Raw genomic sequence first — 25,727 nt, forward strand, 5'->3', positions numbered from 1 at the left:
TCTGGCGTCGGCCATTGTCCTTAGTGTAACAGTGGGGACGAAGGAAATTTTGATTTTCCACAAAATTAGCATGATCGCATAGAGCGCGAACCTTGTAAATAGCATGTTATCGAGTGGATTTTGACTCGAAATCGGATTGGTCTAGGTGAGTGATTCTTTTCCTTGGCACTTGTCGCCCTTTTTCCTCCGCTCGGTGTCCAGCGGTCTAGGAACCAAGAAAGCCCAAACAAACTCGCAAAGCCAACACCTGACATAATACCGTGTTTACCATCAGTAAATTGACTCTCAGTTGAAATAAATTACCTCTACTACCATCCAATCTCGTTTTAACTCCTATTTGAATCCCTTTTATGCCATTTTTTACTGAGAAAAGTGGCAAATTACCGATTTTAAGTAGTCAACAACCCAAAGCCGAAGGCCGCTCCTGGTTTGCGAATGGCGGTCCGGGAGGACTAATAATAATGGCCCCACAATAAGGAGCACCCTTTTATGTGCAGAATGGATTGCGGTAGCCAGAAGGGCTACGAAGACGACGAAATGATGGAAGTAGGGAGCGCGGACGAGGCGGAAGGCTCGTCCGATGGCTCTGACGTTGAAAACGAGCTAGATGAAGAGCTTGATGATGAAGAGGACGAGGAGGATATCGATGAACTGCAGGACCTGTTGGAGGAGGAGGAAATCCATGGACTCTCTCACCGTAGGAGCACTGATGAACCTTCTTCTTCTAAAGGCTTGCAGCAGGCGCCCTCTTCCAACTCACAATCAGGTACATACATCAATTGCCTTTAAATTTTCATTTCGAACTGGCTAAATTGCTTCACTCCCCAGGACTCTCGGATGAGATCGCGGTGCGGAATGAGTCCGATACGACGGCCCTGTTCCATAGTACCCACCCTGGCGTAACCATCAGAAGGGGACCAGGCAGACCAAGGAAGGGCCAGATGACAGTTCCTTCCCTGAAATGGTCTTGGTTAGTAGCAAATTCCTCTTTCATCTCTATTGTGCTTTAAAAGCAAATAAGATCAAAATGAATTGGTATGCCTTTGTAGCAGATTTTTATTTTTTCCAACATTTTTTTTTCTTGGTCTGGGATTACTTTGCAATTGAATATATTTTTTACACACCATTATTAAAATTGAAGCTTAACTAGACTAATGTACTGATTTAATATCGTTGTTTTTCCCTTAGTAGTGGTTTGCAAGCTCCAAAAACAAACGGCAGCCGAGGCCCCTATGGACCAAGAAAGAAGAGAGATTATTTGGAAGGCGTCTCCTCAAGCCATGATCTCTCAGGTGTGTCGCCATCACCACCTCATGAGCTTCTCAGTCAGTACAGCTCAATGGATGACATGGACATCGAGCAGTCCAATCAAATTGTTGATAAGTGTGCCACTTCTGAAGATCTCCTTCCTGTGATTCCGGACAAATGGTAAATAATATCATAAATATCTTTTGGTCATGAACAAGCTCTTTGTATAATAAAATTTTGGGTCACATGAACTCTCTGTTACTGTAATTGTACTAATCAAAATTTTATCAAACGCTTAACAACTTTTAAAAATATTGCCTTGGTTTTGTATTCTAGCTTCAAACTCTTACAGTTTCAACAAATGACTTAACTAAGTGATGCAATTCTTTCTCTATTACATGAAACAAACTATTTAAAACTGATTTTCTTATCAATTCAAATATCCGATGCCATAATCACCATAATTCAAGATACTAATTTGCTTTTCTATTCAAATCTGCAGGCCGGGTAAAGTGTGTGCAATTTGTGCACTTGGAGAGAAAAGCACTCTTGGTCAAGGAGAGCTGCTTCAGGTGGCAATTTCTTCCACTTTTGACGCGGAGAATGCGAAAATAAAATCACAGCTTGATGACAATGATCCATCGTCTAACGGTGACAAATGTTTAGTCACCACTCCCACCACCCCAGCAATTTCCCAGCGAAGACAAATGAAGTTCAAGTGATTTCTTTATCAAAAGGTGTATCTGATCATACTAATACTTTTAATTCTGCAGTCGAAACCTATCTGTGTCAGGCAGCGAGTGTCTGGACGAGCTGTCCATGGTCGGCTTTGTTGACGAACCAGCATTGGTCAACATCTTTGAAGTGTCAGGCTTCTTCTACATCCATGAAGCTTGTGCCAGGTGGTGTCCTGGCGTTACAGTTGACAATAACAGCAGAGTGCGTGGTGCCGAAAACGCAATTTTGGAAGCGCTTGGCAAAAAGTGTGCTCACTGTTCCCACCTGGGTGCCTCCCTTGCTTGCAAAGCGGACGGCTGCTCCAAATATTTCCACCTGCCTTGTGCTGCTGCGTCAGGTTGTTTTCAGGTGAGAAATGCATTGCAGTGAATTTTTAACTTTAGTAAGGAGCAATAAAATATATATTTACTGTCGTTGCAAATCATTCAATTGAGATGAATTAGTTAGTATTTTAGAAGAAAATAACCCAGAATATATTAAACTGCATCAAGAAGTTAAATAATTCCAAGTTCATTTTAGATGTTGCTTAAAAAGAAAAAGTACAGACGACGACGAGTAAGAATGATCTATTAAACACACCCCGAACCCTGAATAAATTTCTAATTGGTGTTTTTTATCAGGACTTGTCGCGGACAGTGACGGTGTGCTCCATGCACCTGCACCTAGTGCGACCCAACTTCGCGGGCGATGTGGTGTGCGCCATGTGCAACGACCTTGGCAACATCCACAACCTGATCATGTGCTCCCGTTGCGGCAAACACCTTCACGGCGCGTGTTACGGTGTGGGGTCTTCAGGCAGCATTCGCGCTGGTTGGCAGTGCTCTACCTGCAGACAGTGCCAGGCATGTCGCGTGCCGTCAGAGCGCAGCAAGCTTCTTATTTGCGACCATTGCGACAAGGCTTACCACCAACAGTGCCTGCGCCCACTCGTCAGCCAGGTGCCCAAGTTTGGATGGAAGTGCAAGAGCTGCCGCATATGCACAGATTGCGGCTCTCGCACACCTGGCGCTGGACAATCTTCCCGCTGGCACAACCACTTCACTGTTTGCGACTCATGCTACCAGCAGAGGAACAAAGGCCAGGCATGTCCTGTGTGCCGCCGCGCATACAGGTGGGAAAACTTATTCAATTCTTCTGTAATATATAGAATCTCTCTGCGCAGATTTTTTTTTAAATTTGCTATTTTAGATCTTTTAAGCATTTAATTCCTTTTAAGCTGCGTTAAAATTTGCAGCTAAGGATATATTTATATCAAAACTAAGTCCCTGGAAAGAACCTCGACACACTATAAGTAAATTTCTTGCAATATTTGCATGCAACAAAGAGTCAATTACACTGCAAATATTTTTAATTGAGTACTTGCCTAACTCTTAACTAACAAGTTGAACACTTTTAGGAAATATAACTGAAATTTTGCACATAAATAATATTAAAAAAAAAATAATTTAAAAAAAAATAAAAACCTTGAAAAATTCCTTTTTTTTTCTTGAACATCTGCTCAGCACTTTCCGTGGGCTATAAGCTCACCGCCAAGCGGATAACATGGGGCCCGAGTGGCCGCAGAGGAGCTTGGGCCCAAAGTGGTCATCTTTTCGCCCGCCGCACTGAGGTCTTTATTGTATTGAAACACTAAACATTTGTCCCTAAAGCTGCTGGAAACGTGCTAAAACCAGCAAGTTGGCACCGTTGCGTCTCCCAGTCTGTTGGGCATTTTGAGTTGCCTTTTTGCAATTTCTGGTATTTGGCAGCCAGTAATAGATCTCCAAATATGATAGTAGTAATAATAATATATAGTAATAGATCTCAAATAACTCCCATTTCCTTGATACTCCAAGGAATGTCTAATCAATGCAAGCAATCAGGTTGGAGGTGGAAATTTTAACTTTACTCTCACAATCAGGAATAGAAAATACCATCTCAAACCAAGGAATGTTTCTAAATTTTTATTTTACATCGTTCTTAATCGGTCCAGGCATCACTCCATGAATACCCGCTTGTATTAGTAAAATCAGAGTAACTTCAATGTGACCAAAATATTATTCACTTTTTCAACTAGAAATTTAACGCTCTCACATACCTAAACACTTACTTGACTGTCCAATGAAACAAATATCTCTCACCAAAACTGCCCCTTACACCAAATGCAAATAGTTGTAAGCATTTGGCGTTTAATGAACATTCTGTCTACATACCTAATGAGCCTTTCTTCCTCACAACCTCGACTCAATGTCACATTTCCCTTGTGCTCAGACACACGGCCATCAAGGAAATGGTGCAGTGCACCAGCTGCAGGAAGTATGTGCACGGGGCTTGCGACTCGGACGCGGAACTGGCCACCTATCAAGCCAAGAAAGCAGCCGCGCCCGACTATGCGTATGTCTGCACCGTGTGCAAGCAGTACGCCACTCGGCCAGCGCCCGTATTTAAGCGCTGCAGCATCGACGATGTTGACTTCTCGCAGGACTCCTACCTATATGCCGATGACTCGCTCTCTGGAATGGACATTGACACAGTTGAAAAGGTGAGTTACCAAATTTGATTAAAATTATGAAATATAAATTTTCAAATGGTGTTGATCGGAAACTTACTCAACGCATCTTACATTAAGGTATTGCATAAAGCAGAAGTAAAAATGAATACATTATTAAATTTTCTCCTGTAATCTTCACTTAAAATGATATAATATATTTCGCTTTTGTGCAATCATAATACTAAGTCGTTAGCTCGCTTTATTGAGCGCATGTATGCGGTTTCGTATTTATTTCCTTGCACTGCAATGAAGAGGTCATTTATATTTGAGATCAAAAAGAAAACAAGGTGTTCAAAATTCAGATCTGCTTTGCGCTATTCCGCTAGTAAGTGTAAGTAAGGAAGCAATATTCTTACACAATTTATGGTGAAATCTGAAGTGGAATTTATGGTAGTCAAATCATTTTGATTTTTTTTTAAAGCAAAAAAACACGCTGTGATTGTTATTTGTACAAAACTAGTGTTTTAATAAAGCTTTATAATTTTCCAATAATATAAGTTCAGTAGATGATAAGCAATTAAAAAATCTAGTTGTGCTTCCTGAGATCAATATAGTTTTTGATTTTTTTCCAATCTGATCATCGAGGAAGGCATTTTTTTTTTAAATCGTTTCCTACGTTTGTCATCAGGAGGGTGGAGATGAGGTTCCAAGGAACCTAACTGGATTCGGCCTAGGCAGGGGCAAGCCTTTGGCCGCCGTGAAGATGATGAAGCGCCGGATGCCTTTTGGAAACATGAGCTATGGCAATCGGCCCAAGGGAAAACTTGGTCTGAAGAAAGCTAAGGGCATGGTGGACTTCCCCCGAAAAAGGGGCCCCAAGGGAAAGATGCAGGGTGTGTTTGGCGTGCCAGGAGTAGGTTTGTCAAAGCCCACAGGAGACTCTGGCCGTGACTCAAAGAACTCTGACGATGAGCCGGGTGGTGAGAACAGACTGGTCCTGTGCTCTGCAAAGGACAAGTTCGTTCTCAACCAAGACGTTTGCGTGATGTGCGGCGCGCTTGGGTTAGACCAAGAAGGCTGTCTGATCTCATGCGCGCAGTGTGGACAGTGCTACCACCCTTACTGCGTCAGCATCAAAGTCAGCAAGGTGATTCTGACCAAAGGCTGGCGCTGTCTGGACTGCACCGTTTGCGAAGGGTGTGGACAGCGTCATGACGAGTCGCGACTTATACTCTGCGACGACTGTGACATCTCATACCACATATACTGCATGAACCCGCCTCTCGACTTCGTTCCTAGGGGCAACTGGAAGTGCAAATGGTTAGTGCCAAATTAAATTAATCGAAAACACAAGACTAATGAAAAATAAGATTTCTAGGTCTTTTATTTAATATCTTATATTACCAATTAAGTTACAAGCATTTTTGACGTTTTCGGCTTTTTATACAGATGTTTTTAGCATTAATCACGATAGCGACATTTTGACCAGTTGTTCCAACTTCATTTTCACAGGTGTGCCATGTGCCAATTATGTGGTGCAAGTGATCCTGGCTTTAACTGCACCTGGATGAACAGTTTCAGCCACTGTGGACCATGTGCGTCCCTCCAAGTGTGCCCTGTTTGCAACGAGGAATACACTGAGGGGCAGATGATCATCAAATGCTTCCAGTGCGCGAGGTTAGTGACCTGCGAGATAAGTTAAACGTTCAATTTTAATTCATTCTCGCTCTTGAAGGTGGCTGCACGGCACTTGCGACCAAATTAAAACTGACGAGGATGCTGAAAAATGCTCGGCTGACGGTTACAATTGTGTACTGTGCCGGCCAAGAGATGTTCCTCCTCCTCACCTCATTCCAGTTCCAGTGGCGCCAAAACCGCCGACTCCGTGCAAGAGTCCAGGTAATTTTCGCTCTAATCATCGCCATATCTTTTCATTTAAATCGTTTTTGTTTCATTTTAATCTCATTTCTTGAAATAGTCCACTCGGGGTTGAAGAAACTTGACGCAAAAGGGAGAGCAAATAATAGTAAAAGTAAGTCAGCGTGACGAAAGTACTGGTTTTTACTTTCACCTAATTAATATCATCACCCACCTGGTTTTTGCTTTCAATAATCGATTAATAAAATACCTCTTGCAGATCTCCTTTGGCTGTATCAAAAATTCAAATCTAATTTCTTTGTTTTCTTTTTGCAGAAGTCCCTAAAGTCAACCCAAACGCCAGCTACTTTTTGGACGGTGTCTGTTTATCCGAGCATGGCAACGTGCAGATAAAGACGCTTACGCTGGAGCAACCGAAGAAGAAGAGAGCCAATGCCAAAGGTGGAGCTGGCAAAGGTGGGGATGCTGAAGCGGGCATACTCGCCACAATAGAATCTGTCGTTTCCGGAGGTCACTTGATGTCACAATTATTAATACTTGACACTGATTTGTCCATTCCTTTAGGCAAACTGGATGGAATGATGCCAGGAAACCAGATCACCCCTCGGGATGGCGCCCCAGTGCAGCTACTGCCTGACGGTCGACCTCCAGAAGCTCCAGAAGGTTTCCAAATTTGCACGTCAGATAACGGATTGCAAGTGTGGAGACGAAAGAGAACAAGAAATTTGAACAAACTTGGTGAGTAGTCTTGGTAACTGTAGGAGCGACTTAAAAATAAATATAGATATCTTAATCACCTGACAAAACCCCTATTTTAGTTGTGCTTCTTTTTTATGGCTTGGTTTGTTATACCTCTTATTAAACCATGGTTTATCAATTTTTATTTGTATTGTGACTAAATTTCCTTCTATCATCTACAGGGATTGGTGGTTTCTCAGTGCGCACTAGAATTTTGAAGCCAAAAGACGATGATGTGTTTGCTGAGAGTTTGTCGGGCAATGGTTTCAGTCCTTCAATGGAGCCAAACTTGTCCCACGCAACCTCAGTTTACTCTGTTTCTTCAGCACTCTTGACTCCCACTACCCCGACTGGAGAGGAAAAGCCAAAGCGGAAGCCAAACCGCAAGAAGCCAAAGAATAAACTTATGGAAAATTTTCCTATCTACCTTCAAGTAACCTTTATTTTTTTGCGTTAAAACCGAATTCCTCATATCTCATTTTAATGCAGGACGCCTTCTTTGGTCGGGATCTTCTGGATGTGTCCAAAGAACAGACCTTAAAGGAAGTTGGTGAATCTGATGATGAGAAGGCCGCTCCGGCTACACTTGCATCTGGAATTCAACTGTCACAGGTAAATTATTTGCTGACACTCAGAGTAGCTCCAGATTTGAAGTTCTTTTTGGTTTTCAGGAGGAGCTTAAGGAGATGGAGAACATCAAGGCTAGGAAAATTAATGAAATGACTCTAGCTGCTCATGCAAAGCAGCAGAGCGAACAATCTCGGGTGACAGTTGCTGTCCCTTCAACCGCCAACACTTCTAGCAACAAAGGTGCAAAGGCAAGTGAAGAGGAGGCTGATGCTGACGATGAAGAAGCCCTTAAGGACATTTTACCAATGAACCTGCTGGAGGGAGAAGATCTCGTCGACATGGACAATCTCATGGGTGATGATGATGACCTCACTAAGACTAACCTTGATGAAATGGGTGGTGAGTGCTGCCATGTCAATTTTCTTTGAGTCCGTTCTGTTGCTCAATCTCTCCTCTGGTGTCAATTCTTCTAACATTCTTTTCCGCTCTAACACTGGTTTTTGGCTTTGACTAGGGGACTCAAATCTAGCTGATGAATCAGAACTGAATGATTCACTGTCATTGACAGAAACTAATGGCGCAGGCTCTGAGACTGCAGAAAACAAAGACGAGCTCACTGATATTTTGAGTCCGCATTTCAACCTAGAGTCTATGGTCAGGGATTCTGGTACGACTAGTTGACCAGCCAAATTAAGCCCTCGCTAACAATTAAACCCTGAAATCCAGGTCTTCCAAACATGGATTGTAAGGACGTGGAAGAAATTTTCAAGGGAGTGCTCACTGACGAGAGCCAAGAGTCACAGGAATCGTCCACTTTTAGAATCAGCAACATGTCAATGGGGCAAACGCAAAGCCAGCATAGCATGGTTTCGCCCTCTCAGCCAGCACCTCCAACTCCAAGTAAAACTCATAACTAATATTTAATAAATCAAATTTCAAATATAATTAATTTTGCATCATCAGCAATGCCAACCACATCACCAATGCCGAGAGCTCAGCCTATTTCAATGGGCCAACAGCAAAATCTAGCTTCGCCCATGGGATTTCCTCCTGCCTCTCCTTACCACTCGGAGTACAGCAAGTAAGTTTTAGATTCTCTCAATCTGAATTTTCGGATTTTTCTGACGGAAACTTTAACAGGCAATTACAATAATCTGATTCTAACGCTCAATGTTTTTAACTTGCAGCAGTCCACAATTCAGTCCTGCGTTCTCGGAACCTCCCTCGCCTTGGTGCCAAGCACCAACACCAGATCAACCTGGTCATGAAGGGTCCGCTTCCTTGCAAGATGCGCCCACATCATACAACCAAAGGTCTTCGTTAAAAATGGAACAGGATGAGCTGTTGGGTTCTGGGTCCACTATGGCTTCGGTTTTGTACTCCAATATCAACCACCCTGAGTGGAAGACAGAATACCCAAGTAATGATTTGCGCTCGCCCTCTCGCTTGAAATCTAGCAACACTGGTGTTGTAGTTTGGGCTGAGCGCTGCAAGCAGATCGTCAAAAAGTGGAGAACGTTGTCGACTGAATCAAGGGCACCCTACCTACAAAATGCTCGAGAAAACAGGGCGACACAGAGGATGAAGAAGTCTCAGCAGGTAAGTCATCGAATCTCGCCGCTATCACCACCACCATGGCACACTCTTGAGGTACAGACAACGTTTAGTCTCTGTGCGATTCAATCCACACTCCTCATTTGTGTTTTGTTTTGTGACTAACCACCTGTTTGTGTCTCATAACAAGTCGCATTTTGATTTACATTCTTTGTCACACACATGCCCTGAATTTCTAATGTGATCGTCTACTTTGAGATTTAAGAAAGATTGAAACGGTAATTTAATAATTATTTTGGCCAAAATCAAAGTATATGATGTGTTCAAGGCAGTTTTGACAGAAAATTGAGAGAAAGTCATTTGCTAGCATTGCTGTTGTTGATGTTGACGAGAAGTTATGAATACTTGAGGCTAGATAGTCATTACCCTGGTGTGTTTGTGTAATTCGCCACAGATGCCGAGCGCCAGTTCGCCCGCCGTGAAGCAAGAGGCGGCGGCCGGCCGCGCTCCAAGCGCCGCCGCCGGCGCCGCCGCAGCCTCAGCGGCCACGGTAGTACCCTCTGTGACACCCCCATTACTGAAGAAACCCAGTATGACCTCCACCAACACCACCACCAGTATGACCACCGCTAGCACTGCTCTGATGAAATCGGCCACTATTCTCACACCTCCACCGCAAACCACCACTCCTACTAGTAGCACCAACGCCGACTTAGAGGTGTGTTCTTCATCGGCAGCTTCACCCGTAACTCCGCTGCCATCTTCACCCTTCCCTAACACGCAGTCGTCCAACTCTTCCACTAACACGCCCTCGCCGTCCTCCTCCCCCCTGAGTAACGCGAGCGTTGACCAGCAGCAGCAGCGCTCTGCTACTGTTAGCAACACCGTCGTTGACCAGCACATCCGCGTGTTGACTCCCTCCGAAATAATGCGCACCCTCCCCTCCTTGGGACAAGAGTCTTACGACCCCCCTCTGACACCTCAACCACCAACAATACAGTCGCAGTCGCAACCCAATAATCTGGTGAGCCCGTCTGGCAATCTCGATGTGCTCCGTCCGCCGCGTGTCTCTTTTTTTCCGTTTGCCAGAGACAGCACGGGCAACACATTTTTGTCGGCGTGCATGTGAATATATCTTGCATATTTTTTACCATGCTGCATATAAATTAGGTCGTCTTACAAATTCGTTTCGTTTTTTTCCCATTCGTTCCGCCGGATTCAGTTCGCGAGGGTTTCCATTCACAGAGCGATTGTTCCAGGTCTGATCTGTGAATTGAAACTTAAAGTCGCTCAATTAAATATTTGGTTCCTAATGGCTGTTTCTGTATTTTCGATTCGCCTTTGTACGATTCGCTAGCACCTTGCGCCGTTTCTAGTTAACACTACTTGGATACTTTTCCATTGATTTTTGGTATAATCATCAAATAATCCTGCCTTGGGTTTGGCGATTTATTTAACACTTATTATACTTGACGCTATAAAAATCAATCAAATTACATTAGTAGTGTTATCTAGTCGAAGCTATGGATACTACAGAATTGACAAGACGGATTTGCCCATTACCCGACCTCGTCCCATGTTATTTTAAGTTACTAACTCTTGTTTGGTGTCGGCCTGTTTGGTGTTTTGGTACAAATTTCCTTGTAATTATGTTTGTTGCTTTCAGTGTTGTAGCATCGTTGTATTCCTGGCATGTGTACCCTGGTTATGTGAATCCAATCATATATCACCAATGAATCACCTATTCTATACACATAATTATAGCACCTCAACTAGCTGTTTAGTTAACACGATGAATAATTTAGCCCCATTTAATATTTCTTTGTAGATAACTTTAGTCACTCGTAAATATAGTCAAAATAAATGCAGCATCTAACTTATATTTCTTTTCCAAATCAGGATCAGGATAAGATCATTGCTCAGCAGAAGAACACGCGTGAGGCTCAGGAAGAGCGTAAGTGGAAGCAGCAGCAGGCTATGCGTCAGCAGCAGCAACAGATGCAGCAAATGATACACGAACAGAGGGTTCAAGGTAATGGTAAGATTAGACGAATAATTTTCTCATTATGAATCCTAATGCATCACTCACAACCGCAGGAATGGGCATTCCAAGAATGCACAGGCCAATGGACAACCAGGGCATACTCAACTTACCCCCGCCGTCACCTGTCTTTCTACCTGATGGCTCTCAGACAGCGGCACCAGTCACGTCTCAGCTGCATGTGGCAACAGGACAAGTAAAATACCAATGCTTTCAACTAAAGAGTTTTGATTATTTTTTGAGCTAGTGGAGTCCAATTAATTTTAATGTGCAATTGTTTTAGATGAAACTCCTACCCCAAGCTATTCTAAAATAAGATTGTAAAGTTAAATATTTATATTTTTCAGGATCCTTCAACATCGCCCATGGCGTCACCATCTCCAGGCTCCAGACCGCAGTTCACACAACCGCTGAAGGTGGGTATGACAAGGGCAATGGCTCCACCAAGCCCAGGCGGGCCATTTGCTCCTCCGCCCTCACCAAGGTCCATGCAGACCTCGCCAAGAGCCGATCATTTCAACAGAATGAACTTCTCTCAGGGTCAAGATGTGTTCTCTCCACCGCAGACTTCAAGTCAGGTAGCTAGAGTCTATTTTCATCTTCAAACATCATAATAGTGGTTGTCCTCTTTGCTCCACCACAGCCTCAGCAACAGGAGGACTTTGGCAATCAAGACTTCCAGCAGTCAGGTGCTGATCCGTATGCTCAGCCTCCATTAACACCTCGGCCGCAGCCACAAAAGCAGCCCACCACACCCACGCAGGCTCAGCCCACGTTCCAGGCGCCGCGTCCTGTAGACCCTTACGCCCAGCCCCCTGGAACCCCAAGACCACAGCCACAACAGACCTTTATTTCTCCTGCCGCTCCGCTGCCCCAGCAGAGGCAAGCGTTTGTCACTCCTAGACCTGTGGGCCCACTTGACCCATACTCTCAACCACCGGGCACCCCAAGGCCTGTTGATCCATACGCGCAGCCACCAGGTACTCCAAGACCAGGCACTGATGACCAGAGCGGCTTCCAAATGAATCAGACCAATCCTGAGATGACACGGCAACTGAGGGACCTGTTGCAGAGGAACCAGTTTAAAAAACTGGAGGATGAGCAGCTTGTTCCTGGCCAAAATAACAGGATCTGGCCCCAGGAACAGAGGGTGGAGGTTCAGCAGCAGCAACAGCCTCAACAGCAGCAGCAACTGCAGCAATTTGACAACCAGGGTCAGCAATCTTCTCAAGAACAGGAGGTGGCTAACCGAGTAGTGAGCGACAATACATTCCGACACCCACTACCTCCAGGCATGAGACCCAGAGTGCCTGGGCCGCAGCAAATGCTTGTAAGAGGACCTCAAGGGGTAAGGTTTATCAATACTGAATCTTAATTATCACCAAGTAGGCGATAATATGCAGTTGCTGGCAACATAACCCGTCAATTATAATGGTGGTTAAGCTAGTCCATTTAATTTTTAATGAAAACATGGGATGTCAGATATATTTATTTTGAAATGTAAAAATTATGCGATATTAATTTTAAGCACCCATTATAAATTAGACTGATCAATATTTTCTACTTGCTTCATAAATTAGCTTCTTTGGACGTGCTTTTTATTCCAAAGCTTAATTATTTTCTAGACCTATAAACTTGAATGCCTCTTATTATTTCATTTCTCTTTTAGCAACTAATTCGCCAGGCCATGCCTAATATGGATCCCAGGATGCGTTTGTTATTACAACAACACCAGCAAACGCAGAGGTTGATAAATCAAAACCCAGGGACAAACATGCAACAGCAGCAGCAAATGTTTAACCAGCAAAGTCCTCAGCAGCCAAATCAGCCACAGTTTGTTGCAAACATGGCGGTTCGGCCACGCATGCAAGGGCCGAGGGTCCCCATGGAGCACATGGTCCAACAGAGACCACAACTGCCTTTCCCTAAGCAAGGTAAATCTAGTTAATTCCAACTTTGATAAGGCATTATGACTTCCAAAATGAACTTGGCATATAGTTTTTTATGTTGGCAGCAGTGAGAAATACTGAAACATGCTTTCATATTTCATCCGCTTGTCAATAAAAATTTGTTGCTTATAAAAATACGCTATATTTTAGGTTAATAAGTAAAATTTTTTAATCCTGTTCTAGAAACCAACACTCATATCATGCACCAACAACAGCAGCAGCAGCAACGCCCCTTGCTGCGGCAAATGTCAAATGTGGAGAGTGTGGTGCCTAATGCAATCGTGCCTGGAATGCAGCCAGGTCCGCGTCTGATAAGGACCATGAGTGGTCCTCCTGTGATGACTGAACAACCAAACATGAATCAACCGCAGAGAATGCCAACTCCATGTAATTATAAGTTGTAAAGGTTTTTTTCTTAAAGCGTGCTTACATTCTTCATGTAGCCATGCAAATGGAGCAACAGCTTCCGGGCATAGTTGCTGCCAGTGCACCTGTATCTGCTACTCCACAAGCAGCACCAGTTGCCAGTGCAGAAGTAACTTCGCAAGAAATTCCACCACATCTTGCAGAGGAGATCGAAAAGCTTGAACAAGAGGTAAGATTGAGAACATTTCTCTGACTGAAGCTGACTTCTGAATTTTTGCAGGGCGTTAGTAGTTTGTTGGAACTGGGTGATGATGATGACGAACTCCTTGGTCTTGGAGCTGACTTTAACATATTGTTGTATGCTGACCCTGACCTTGACGCAGCTCCAGGTGGAGTGAAGACTAATATCCTTGACTTTGAACAAGAGGAAAATGAAGATAAAAAAGATGGACCCTCAAGAAACACGTAAGTTTGCTTGTTGTTTAGACGCTCCCAGTTAAAAAAAAAATCAGCTAATAATTTATTAGGCTGACTATTTCAATTGAATGGGATTCTTTGGACACATTTCAAGTCTGCTAAATAACTTGTCAATACGAAAGATTTTAAAAACCATCGTTCTTCTCATTGACCTCCTCAGTGCTCAGTCGCAAGAAAGAACAGCAGATGCCACACAGCCAGCAATGCAGCCTCAAGCAAACGTTACCCCTCAAGTTACTCAGCAGGCCGTTATTCAACCCCAAGTGCCTCCAAATGTGACCATGAGACCGCAGATGCAGGCCAAGCCATTTCAACAAACATTCCAAGGCCAGCAAAATCCGCAGGGAATGATGAGGCCTCAAATGCAAGGTAAGATAACTGAAAAATCTGAATCTGCCTGGTATACGAACATCAAAAACCTTTTCCAACTTAAATCTCAAGGCATAGGTTTTTATCGCAACGTGGAATCCTTCTTAGTCCCAACATGACGCATTACAATACACAAACACCAAGCTGAAGACACTGTCCAAGAAAAAATACCTCCCTCCACATCCGTCTGAATCTCCTTAAAACTGTATCCCCTTGTTTTTAAATTTCAACATCGCATAGACATGTTGTCCCTTGCACGTGATCATGAGAGTTTACACTAGTTGTTCCAACCCAAATTTATAAACAAATCTAATTCTAAACTACCATGTATCTACCCAAAATGAAAGCTTAATTTTCCTCTTTTGTGGTAGTTTTAAATATTATGTAAGCTGTCAGGTTCATGCGATTCAAATAGTATACTTCACCTCACAGGCGTGCAGCAGAGGATGGTGCACCCACAACAGACAATGTCCGGGAAGCCACGGCTAATGCAACCGATGGGACCTGCGTCTCAAATGCTGCAGAGTGTTGGCCAGGCGCGCATGATGTCTGGCAAGCCGGGGGTGGTACCTCCAAACGCCAGTCTCGTCCCTCCCCCGCCTTACCCTGGACCTCCGCCACCGTACCCTGGTGCAACTCAGGTATGAACTCTGCTTTCCGTTTCGGGAACGGTTTCTGTCTTCAATGTTCCTTATTAATATTGATCGGTGGAGCATGCTTGCCTCTATAATAAGGGCCACGTTCAAAAATGACGGCCTTGTTTTTCTTGTTACTTTTGGTGTACATTTTTATATAATAATACATTCATTTTAAACAAATGCTCTGTCTACTTTTGTGACTGTTTGGTTAATGGCTTTTTGTTCTTGTTTTCTCCTTTCTCTGTTTTGACATTAGCTGGCGGTTGGTGGGCCCCAACTCGCCACTAACCATCTTCATCAGCAACACATGGCTGCTGGTCTACATCCGTTAGGGCCCCACATTCGAAACCCTCTTGCTCCTACTAACCTCAACCAAATCCCTCTACAGCAGCGACCTTCGCTCCAGCAGCAGAGTTTACACATGCAACAGCAGCAGCAACGCAGACCTTTGCTCTTGCAGGTGAGAAAATCCCACATCAACTGTCTGGATTTTGCTGTCGTCCTGAAGCACACCTTATCGTTATTTTCCTCTTTAGTAGATGAGACACTTCTTTTCTAACTTCCTCCCCTATTTGAAACACCAAAATCCAGACGAGTCTCATCTCTCTCCGTTTGTTTAATTTACTTACCACCATTGATTTTGGCGAGGATTTTCCTTTAGTTGCACAATTGCATGCACAAATTAAACACTGACATGTGAGCCGCATGCACCTAAGCGTGGTCTCTGACTGTTGCTAATCATGCGTAGTCTACATTACAGGAACAGCCGCTGCTGCTTGAAGACTTGCTGGAGCAGGAAAAGCGCGAGCAAGAGCGGCAGCAGGCGGCCCAAGCGCTGCAAGACCCAAACGCTGCACAGTCTGACGCTAACTCTCAATCTCTGCATGTCAGCGACATGGACTTCGAGAGGTTGAAGGCAGACGTAATGCGATCTCCAAATTCAGGCGGATCGCCTGGACTTTCGCCTCCCAACATTTCTGGTAATAACACTGGCGCTAAGCGCGGATCGCATGACAGGGTTGTTGATTGGTTTAGTTCAAGGTGTTGGAGTCATGCAGCCAGGCCAAGTACCTCTACGGCCGCCGTTCACACCGGCAATCCGACAATCAATGCAGCCGCAACAGCAGCAATGGAATCCAACAATGCAGCAATCACAGCAAATGCCTCAGCAAATGCCGCAGCAGATGCCGCAGCAGATGGTCAATGTGCAGAGACCTGTCGTTCCAATGAACCAGCCGCAGCCCGTGCCACTACCCCAGCCTCAGCTGGAGCAAGGTGAGAACTTGTATTAATAATCCTGATATTTGCATAATCATCTCTCTCATCTCTTTGAACATTGATGCTTACTAAACACATCCTGTTTCTTTTTAAAGTTTTCCAAGGAAATATTAATGGTTGTATGATTCTTGTGTTTTTGAATGTGGGTTAAATCAATGCTGCTTTATTTTAGTGCCCCGGGTCCAGCAAATTCCTCCTCCTCCTACACCACCGGACAATATTGTAACTGAACAAGACAGACAGGCTGTGATGGCTTATGAACAATGGTTACATGGTCAGCACACAGCAATTTCCAATCAATTGCAAAACTTGGAGATGCAAGTCAGCAAATACAGAAAAGCTAAAAAGGTGAAAAGGGAATTCATTAATTAAATAATCTGAAACAAATGTTTGCATGATTTTTCAGAGTTTGAGCAGTAAACAACGACAGCTACGTAAACAACAAATGGAGTTGCCGCCAAATGATTTGTCTGAGCTAGCAAGAATAGGCAAGGAACAACAAGTCATTCAAAAGCAGTTGGAGCAGAGCAGAAAGCTAAATAAACAGCATGGAATGATCATTCAAGTAAACCAATTTATCTGTTTGAAATTGCTAATGCCATAATTCTTGCTTTTTTGGATTGTCGATGTTAATGTATTGCCTGTAAATTTTCTTGTAGTTGCCTGTGTTTTAACTTTAGACCATTCATGTTAATTTAATTTCCTCAACTATATGTGTTTAGGACTACAAAACCAAAGTGCAAAAGAGACAGCCGCAAAATATGATGTCGAATTCCCCGTCACCGTCATCAATTGGCGTCCACTTGTCTCCTCTTGGGCCTCCAACACACAACATACCGTCCTCTGCCTCACCCGCCCTCTCAACATCTCCAGCCATTTCTGCCATGCAGCAACAGTCTCCGCTGCATTCTCCAGTTCCACATTCCCCTGGACCCAATGTTTTGGCGCAAAGTCCAGGCAATGTTGCTCAAATGTCACCACGCAGCTTGCAACCTTCTCCCAGACTTGGCACCCCTCACTCGCAGGTATAATCAACTAGCAAACCTTGTAAATTTTCAAATGATGTGTTAAATATTTCACTAAACGTCTTTTAAAAAATGGGATTTTATTTGTCACTTTTTAATCAGCAGCAAAGGATTTCAGCCTCTAAATCTCTATTGAATAATTTGTTTTAATTATTTTTACTATTTAAAGTACCATTTCTAGATAGTGTGTAGTGCACCTTCATTATTTGACTTTTTCAACGTTTTCTATAAACTTCGCTTTTCTGCAGGGTGATGAAAATCAGTTCAGTCCAAGTCCCAGTGCCCCTATGCAAAGCCCTCAAACGCCAGTGCAAAGACTGACTTCGCCTCAGGGACAGATGAGAATGGCCAGTCCTCAACAGACAATGGGCCAACCAATGGCTAGGCCTATGCAAGGCCAGTTTCCACAGCAAAATCAACAATATTCTGAGCAGATGAGGTGTGTTTTATATTGTTCACATTTTGTGAAACTTTAAATTTTTGAAACCATGCAGCACTTGATAATCAAGGAATTTTCTTCTCAGTCTTAACTATAAACATAAAATAATTTTTTTGATTTTTCTCTTCCTAGGAACATGATGGGACAGAAATTTATTCGACCAGACATGCAGCAGGGCATGAGCCCTTCTGGAGTTCAAATGGGCCAGCAGCCACGGCCTCGCATGGTCGCAATGCAGAATATGCAAAATCAAATGTACATGCAGCAGCAGCAGCAGCAACAAATGCAGAACCAGCAAATGCAAAGCCAACAAATGCAGAACCAGAACTTCCAGCAGGTCCCCATGCAGCAAGCGCAGCAGCAGCAGCAGCAGCGCATGGCTGCTTACCAGCAGTCGATTGGCAGCCCGCAGCAGCAACAGCAGCAACAACAGCAGCAGAGGACTGTCCAATTCCCAGCATCACCAATGGGCAGTCCCCAAACGCAGAACCAGCAGTCGCAGCAAATGCGAATTCAGGGTGGAATACCCTTCCCAGCGTCGCCCCTGGGTAGTCCGCAGCAAATGAGAGTGAATCCGAACATGCCCTACCCGCAGTCGCCACTTGGCAGTCCACAGCAAATGCGTGTGATGCACTCACCGCTTGGCTCCCCGCAGCCTAACATGATGATACAGCCAAACGCGTCACCTATGAGGAGGCCTTCAGGCAGCAGTGGACCAAGTCCCTTGCCCCCTGAGAGGCCACTGAGCACGGAAAATCCACTGACACCCAGAACGCCTAGCGCTCAGTACCATGATATGTCGCAAGATGGTAGTGGTGGCGGCGGCGGTGGCGGCAACATGATGCCTGCGGTGCCCGGCGGAGGGGGATTCAATCATCACTTGATTCCGATTCCTCCTGAGCTAAGGCACATTAGATACTGCAAGCTGGGACTCGTAGGTGGCGCTCCTATGTGGATGGAGAACGGTGGTGGTGGCCTGGGAGCCGGAAAACCCCCGTCATCCTCCTCGCAGCAAAGCAACAACCCAGCCCCTGGTTCCAGCAATCAAACCGAATCAGCGGACAGTGACATTGAGGCTGCAGTGTTGTCCAACATGAAAGATATCACTGTTGTTGTGGTTGGCTCTAGTCCGGCTTCTTCAGTTGATGACGTGGAGCAGAGTTTAGCATCGCTTGTAGAGAACATCGGCGATCCGCATGTTGAGGAAGAAGCTTTAATCAGAAAAACTGAGGACGCTGTTGACGAAAATAAAATTGTAGAGACTCTTGATGAGTTGGAGAACGAGGTGGATATGAAAGACGAAGAAGATCTTCTCAAGACTGTTGACGAGCATGTAGAGAAAACAACGAGCATGGAGAGACCTTCCTTCGTGGCACACAGTGCGACCGATACGCCGGCCTCGCCTGATCCTGAAAATTTAGGCTCGCCTGATCCAGAGTTGATGGCAGAGGCAGAATGCCATTTAGATGAGACTATGAATAATGAGGAAAAATCAGCTCCAGTTGAAGTGGAGCCTGCGCCTCAGCCTCAGCCACCACCACCATCCCCTCCCAAGGTAGAGCAGCAAAAAGTAGAGCCACCGCCACCTCTGCAGTACCCAACTGTCACCCGAATGCCTCAGATTTCTTTTGAGACTCCGAATGAAAGTAGTCATGTCGAGGAAGCACAGAAGTCGGTAGAATGTGAAATTAAAGTTGAGAAAGATGCGCAGAAAGAGGCTGAGTCAGTAAAAGTCGTTGAAACGCCTAGTCTGTTGCAGCAACTAGTCGAAAAAAAGGAGGAAGATGTAGCTGATAGATCGTTGCCTGAACCTTTGCGTAAAATGGGAGAACTGCGGCAAAACGTGCTCCTGAAGCAACTTCTGCAAAACTCTGCTTGCTCCACTTCTCAATCATCAGGGTCAGTGAGCGTACCTTCTCTTGAGGCACAACTAGCACGCCCAGTGCCTCCGACCCACTCGCGCCTTATTCCACCGCTACTCAATGACACACCCCAAAACAGACCACAAATGCTGCGGCTGCCTGGTGTGCAGCAGCAACCCACCAGCATAATTCGACCCCACCAGTTAATTATGAATAAAGACCTGATGCCGCACATTCCGTCTCAGCCACATGCGGCGCCTCAGAGGCCAATGCTTGTGCAGCAGAACCAACAGCTGAACCAGCAGCTGCAGCAACGGTCCTCGCCAGGTCCCGCGAGCCAAGCATCTCAACCCCCTTTGCAGCCACTTCAGCAGCAGCAACAGCAGCATCAGCCACAACAAGTACTTCACCAGCAACCGCAGCAGGCACAGCCAAGTCAGCAGCAGCAACCACAGCAACAATTACCACAACAGCAATATCAACCACAACAGCAACCTCAACCACAACAACAACAGCAACCTCAACCACAACAACAACAGCAACCTCAACAACAACAGCAACCTCAACAACAACAACAACAACAAATGCAGCCACAGCAACATCAAATGCAACCACAGCAACATCAAATGCAGCCACAACAGCAACTTTTGCATCATCAACCCAAGCTCCAAATCCCAACCCCACCTCCTCAACCAGCGCGAACGCCTCCGCAGGTGTCAAGGACACCGCCCCAGGTAAAACCCGCTCAGTCGCCCGTCCACACTGTACTTCCACCAACACCGCCAGTGGTTAACCAGCAACCGCCCACCCCTCAGCAGCAACACCTCCAGCAGACGCAGGCCATTCAGCAGATACTGCAGGCGCAAATTAAGAAAGAGGCTGCAGAACAGCAGCAGATGCTTCAAGCTTCCACGACTCCACCGCAGCCAGCAGCAACGCCTCCGGTACAATCAGCCCAGGAAGCGTCTAGTCTTCAGCAGCAGGCTCCTAACTTGCTGCGCCACATCCAGCAGGTGGTGGCTCCTCCAAGGGCCTCGACGCCCACACAGCCTACGCAGTCACAACCCGCTCAGCAAGAGCAGCAGCTGATGAACCATCAACAACAGGTCGTGGCCCCAGTGGAGATTAAGAAGGAGGTCGAGGAGCAGAGCGTGACTCCGCAGTCCTCACGTGAGAACACGATGGACATCGATCAAAATTCGTGTGACAACATAATTCAGCCGACGGAAACATCTGCGGCCGATCTGAAAAAGCTGAAGCGGCGGCAGTACCAACAAAAGCGGCGACAGAGCGCCGGCAAAGAGGGAGGACCGACGCCAAAGAAGCGCTCGAGAAAACTCAGCTCGACCTCGCAGGGCAGCTCGAAGATTGAGGAGGACTATGACAGCTACATAGATCACCTGATGCCGCAGGTACGGCAGTTGCCGAGTCTGAACGTGCTTGAGCCAGAATTGGGTCGCAACTACGCTGTTTGTCCTGTGTTTGGAGCGGGCGACTTGGCCAAGCTGGTGCCGCACGCGCAAAATGGGACTCTCATTGGACGCTTTGGCAAGGCAAATATTCCCAGTGTGTCCGACTTCTACAACACCAAACCATTTGGAGACTTGCCGCAGATCCAGCCGGACACACCGACGTCCTCGCAAAACGGCTTCTATGATCAGGAATTCGCACCTCTCAAGCTTGAAAGCGATGAAGCTAATCGGGATAGAGAAGACTCACCAGACACGGTGGTCAGCACATCATCACCCGAGTTCTTCATGCTGGATTCTCATTACCGATTTCCTGGCTTGAGACTTATCAAAGAGGACGATAGCGACACTGAGGAAAAGGAGGCCCTGCGGAGGGCATCGCCCGTCATTCCGCTGCTGACACCGACTCCAATTCGAGTCAGACCAGGCATCACTTTCAAGGATCTGCTTGATCTGGACAAGGAGAACATGGGCGGTGCGTCAGGATTGGTGATGAGGAGCAGGTGGGGCAGCTCGCCTACTGTACCGCTCAGGGAGACTGGCAACATCACCGTCACCCTCACCCTGAGCACTACAGCGGCCAGGGATGTAGAAGGCGCGCTCTCTGGGTTGGCAAGGCTACTCAGGCTTCCCACGCCTCTGCAATTTAGCGTAGCAGACACCACCACGCAACCAGACTACAAGCTTGGCGTTTACAGAATCAGGGGTCTAGATGGTAAGTTTAAATTACTTGTTAAAAGTTTGTAATCGAAAACGTTGATATTGAATCGCCAATTTACAAAATTAACTTTTTCCAAGCTAGATACAATATCTTGATTTAAAAATTAATCAAATTGATCTTGTGATAACCTAAACTAGGAGTAACAAACTTATCCAAAACAATTTACCCAACCTAATGAATTCAAAGAGTTGTTTCTTTGAATTATTAAATTTTAATAGCTTAAAAACTGTTTTTTAATTCAGACAAAATTAAATCGCTTGTTTCAGGAAAAGAAGGTGCAGCTATAAATGTACAGAGCATACTAAACGACGCTAGATTTTGCCGACAATGCAAGTGCTGGGCAAAGAACTACATCTCTAAGCGTGCCTCTGACCTGCCGCAAAATATTTTAAGCAATAATAAGGAGTTAGGCGCTGACGATGACCTCTACTTCTGCTCTGACAACTGCTACTTGCACTTTTCCGGTAAAAGTGTTGGACAGACCACCCTGGAGAAAGGGATAGCGAGCAAACAGATTAACCACAGCTCCCTGTTGAAGAAGTCTGAAAAGAAGGCAGCTGAAGCGAAGAAGAATGGCACGGTGAAAGAGGAGCCAATGGAGGTGGATCCTCCACCAGGCCCGCCACCGCCTCCCCCTAGCCTCAAGGGTATCCGTTTCAAAACGTGGAGCCCTGGTCTTCAGCCGCCCAACAAGTACAAAAAGCCGACGGATCGCGAACTGACAGACATGCTGTTCCGCTCAGGCATCACATTGATGCCGCAGAAGCTGCCTGATGACTCGCGACAGTGCCTCTTCTGTCATCAGATGGGCGATGGACCTGCCGACGGCTCTGGCCGCTTGCTCAACTACGACGTGGACAAGTGGGTTCACCTTAATTGCGCCCTTTGGTCTAGCGATGTGTATGAGACTGAGAATGGCGCTCTGATGAACGTTGAGCAGGCGCTTCAGCAGGGACTGAGCCAGAATTGCTCCGTCTGTGGCAAGCATGGTGCCACTGTCAAGTGTTTCAAAACGCGCTGCGGCTCCACCTACCACCTCGGCTGTGCTGTCAAGGATGACTGTGTCTTCTACAAAAACAAGACGGCCTACTGCTCGGCGCACATTCCCAAAAATGAGAAGGAGTCTGAGTTGACCACTCTCGCTGTCTTCCGTAGGGTCTACGTCAACCGCGACGAGAATCGACAGGTACGTCTGTAACCAGAATGGAAAAATATTATTAGAACTTCTCTATTACTATCAATGCTACTTTAAACTTAAAAGTATTATGTTTTGTCATTTTTTATCTAAATATTTGTGTTTGACAATTTAAATTTGCTCATTTAATCTTATTAATTAAACCGCAATATTTATTAAGAGGACACAGATATACACTTAAATTCATCATCTGAAATATTTATATTAATCTTTGTGCATCTTCATGGGAAAGTTTCTTATTCAGATAGGGTTTACAAAGACAAAGGAGAATTTCATTAGTTATTAATTTTTGTATAATTTTTTTTACTTATGTTTTTCCATAAATAAAAAGATCGTTGAAAATCTAATTTGCATTAAGATTGTTAAGTTAATTTAAATATTTTTATGCATTTAGGTAGCCGCTGTTATGCACCACTCAGATCAGAGTCACCTTCTGAGGGTCGGCTCGCTGATATTCCTCAATGTAGGCCAGCTTTTGCCACACCAGCTTCTTAACTTCCACACGCAAAACTTCATCTACCCGATCGGCTACAAAATTGCGCGGATATACTGGAGTATGCGCTCTTTCAACAAGCGCTGCCGCTACATCTGCTCGATCCACGACAATGCAGGGCGGCCCGAGTTCAGGGTGCTGGTGCAGGAGGCGAACCACCCTGATCTGGAACTGAAGGGCACGTCAGCAAGGCAGGTGTGGATGCAAATCATGGAGCCTATGGCGGCGGTGCGCAGGGGATCCGGTGGCGTCCAGGTGTTCCCAAAATTTATCTCTGGGGAGGACTTGTTCGGCCTGACCGAGCCGGCTATCATCAGGGTGCTTGAGTCGCTGCCAGGCATCGAGACACTGACCGACTACAAGTTCAAGTACGGTCGCAACCCGCTTCTTGAGCTACCATTGGCTGTCAACCCGACAGGTTGCGCCAGGTCAGAGCCCAAGCTGCGCACACACTTCAAGCGGCCTCACACCCAGCGAACGGGCTCTGTGTCAATCCGGCCAGCGCTGGTGCCAGCCGCCACGCCCATTGGTGAGGCCACCTGCCCCTATTCAAAGCAGTTTGTCCATTCCAAGAGCTCGCAGTACAAGAAGATGAAGCTTGAGTGGAGAAACAACGTTTACCTAGCACGGTTAGCTTGAGTTGAAAATATTTGGTCTCATAGCCCTATTGACTCAAAATTTATTTCAATCTTTTTTCTTCACGCTAAAATTATTTTTACTTAAAGGATCGCTTAAAAGCCCGCAATGTACTATCCTTTTTTCCATTTATTTGCCATAATGCGGATGCCTATCAATTAAGTAAATTTAGATTTTTATTTTTAAGTTTGTGATGCCTAACTACAGCAGCAAACCAATCATCGATGCTATGCGAGGATTATTTTGCATACTATTTCTTAAATACATCACTCATTTTAACAAAGCTTACAGATGGTTCATGAATCCTTGAAATGAGTGGAAGATTTAGCCAAAATTTCAACGATTCAACTTGTAAATTTGATTTTCCTCCTCAGGTCAAAAATCCAGGGCCTGGGATTGTATGCCGCGAGAGACCTTGAGCGCCACACCATGGTGATAGAATACATAGGAGAGATTATTAGGACAGAATTAGCCGAGGCAAGAGAGAAGCAGTATGAAGAAAGGGTAAGACAATTTACTCAGTTACTGAGCCTAAACTAATTATTTGTTTACGTCGCTCCGCAGAATCGAGGCATCTACATGTTCCGACTCGATGAAGAGCGTGTCATTGACGCCACTCTGAGTGGAGGTTTAGCCAGATACATCAATCATTCGTGCAACCCTAACTGCGTCGCTGAGACAGTTGAAGTTGATAGAGACTTCAGAATAATTATTTTTGCCAAGAGAAGAATAAACAGGGGAGAGGAGGTTTGTTTGATTAATCTTGACTTCATTCCCTCTCTCAATTGCTTGTTGTTGTTTACAGCTGGCATATGATTACAAATTTGACATAGAAGATGACCAACACAAGATACCCTGCTTGTGCGGCGCTCCAAACTGTAAGAAGTGGATGAACTGAAGAGATGAATGCACACAAACTGCCTTCAATGTCCATCTCTATCGTTGTGAACTGTTTTAGTCTCTTTACAAATCACGGACGACCAATATGAAGCCTTTTAGCTTGTAGATATACGATAAATATCGATGAGTTGAAAATTCTTATGAGGACATCAAGTACATTCTATATATTTATTATTACCAAGCACCAGAGAGTCTGGTCATATTTTTGTTGTTTTTTAAAAAGTGAACATAGCTCGTGTGGTTACAAGAAGTGCAAAATCAGAATCTTACTGTGTATAAATGAGATAGAATCTGTTTTAAAGTTTTGTTTTAATAAATGAGACAACACTACATAATCATACATTTTATATTAGTTTGTGCGCTCCCCTAAGTAAACCAAAAAAGAAGTGTCTTGAACTGGTAAGCTCTAGAAAATATTATCGTATAAAACTTTATAAATGGGGGCGTGCCGGTATTTAGCACTACTAGCAGCTGAAGATAAAGGACAAGGACAGTCAGTCCTTACTCCTTACTTCAGATTAACATAACAAAGAGATGGAGATGCCTCCTTATCCTTAGTTTCATCGTTTCGCCCACGTCACACCCCTATTTCTTGCAAGGAGTGGGGATAACGTTCATGCATCCCCCAAAGAAATAAAAGTTACGCCCATAAATCCACCAAATAAAGGGGCGT

The 25,727-nt window shown here is 45.0% G+C and overlaps 1 protein-coding gene across 7 annotated transcripts; it reads left to right on the forward strand.

The window, feature by feature from the left end:
• On the forward strand, positions 1-25,392 carry LOC135936331 (histone-lysine N-methyltransferase 2C-like). Of its 7 annotated transcripts, none has more exons than XM_065479096.1 (47): positions 1-145; positions 498-766; positions 829-970; positions 1,189-1,428; positions 1,751-1,966; positions 2,022-2,334; positions 2,607-3,097; positions 4,237-4,507; positions 5,145-5,776; positions 5,969-6,133; positions 6,192-6,355; positions 6,435-6,488; positions 6,650-6,844; positions 6,899-7,072; positions 7,255-7,505; positions 7,562-7,684; positions 7,744-8,041; positions 8,157-8,309; positions 8,369-8,542; positions 8,606-8,723; positions 8,830-9,062; positions 9,117-9,241; positions 9,651-10,220; positions 11,096-11,234; positions 11,294-11,433; positions 11,585-11,815; positions 11,881-12,585; positions 12,907-13,171; positions 13,370-13,573; positions 13,630-13,781; positions 13,833-14,017; positions 14,190-14,398; positions 14,831-15,039; positions 15,293-15,496; positions 15,785-16,016; positions 16,072-16,311; positions 16,410-16,430; positions 16,487-16,662; positions 16,721-16,879; positions 17,037-17,339; positions 17,588-17,778; positions 17,911-21,824; positions 22,097-23,016; positions 23,420-24,147; positions 24,529-24,658; positions 24,719-24,901; positions 24,960-25,392. In XM_065479096.1, the coding sequence occupies exons 2-47, from the start codon at positions 499-501 to the stop codon at positions 25,050-25,052; spliced, it is 15,303 nt and encodes a 5,100-aa protein (XP_065335168.1). In that variant the 5' UTR covers positions 1-145; position 498; the 3' UTR covers positions 25,053-25,392. The 7 variants fall into 7 exon arrangements, with proteins under 7 accessions (XP_065335168.1, XP_065335169.1, XP_065335170.1 ...); XM_065479097.1 differs by having other exon boundaries at positions 16,078-16,311; XM_065479098.1 differs by having other exon boundaries at positions 15,797-16,016.
• The last annotated feature ends 335 nt before the right edge of the window (positions 25,393-25,727 follow it).

Source organism: Cloeon dipterum, chromosome 2 (assembly GCF_949628265.1).
Source record: "Cloeon dipterum chromosome 2, ieCloDipt1.1, whole genome shotgun sequence".
Taxonomy (NCBI): domain Eukaryota; kingdom Metazoa; phylum Arthropoda; class Insecta; order Ephemeroptera; family Baetidae; genus Cloeon; species Cloeon dipterum.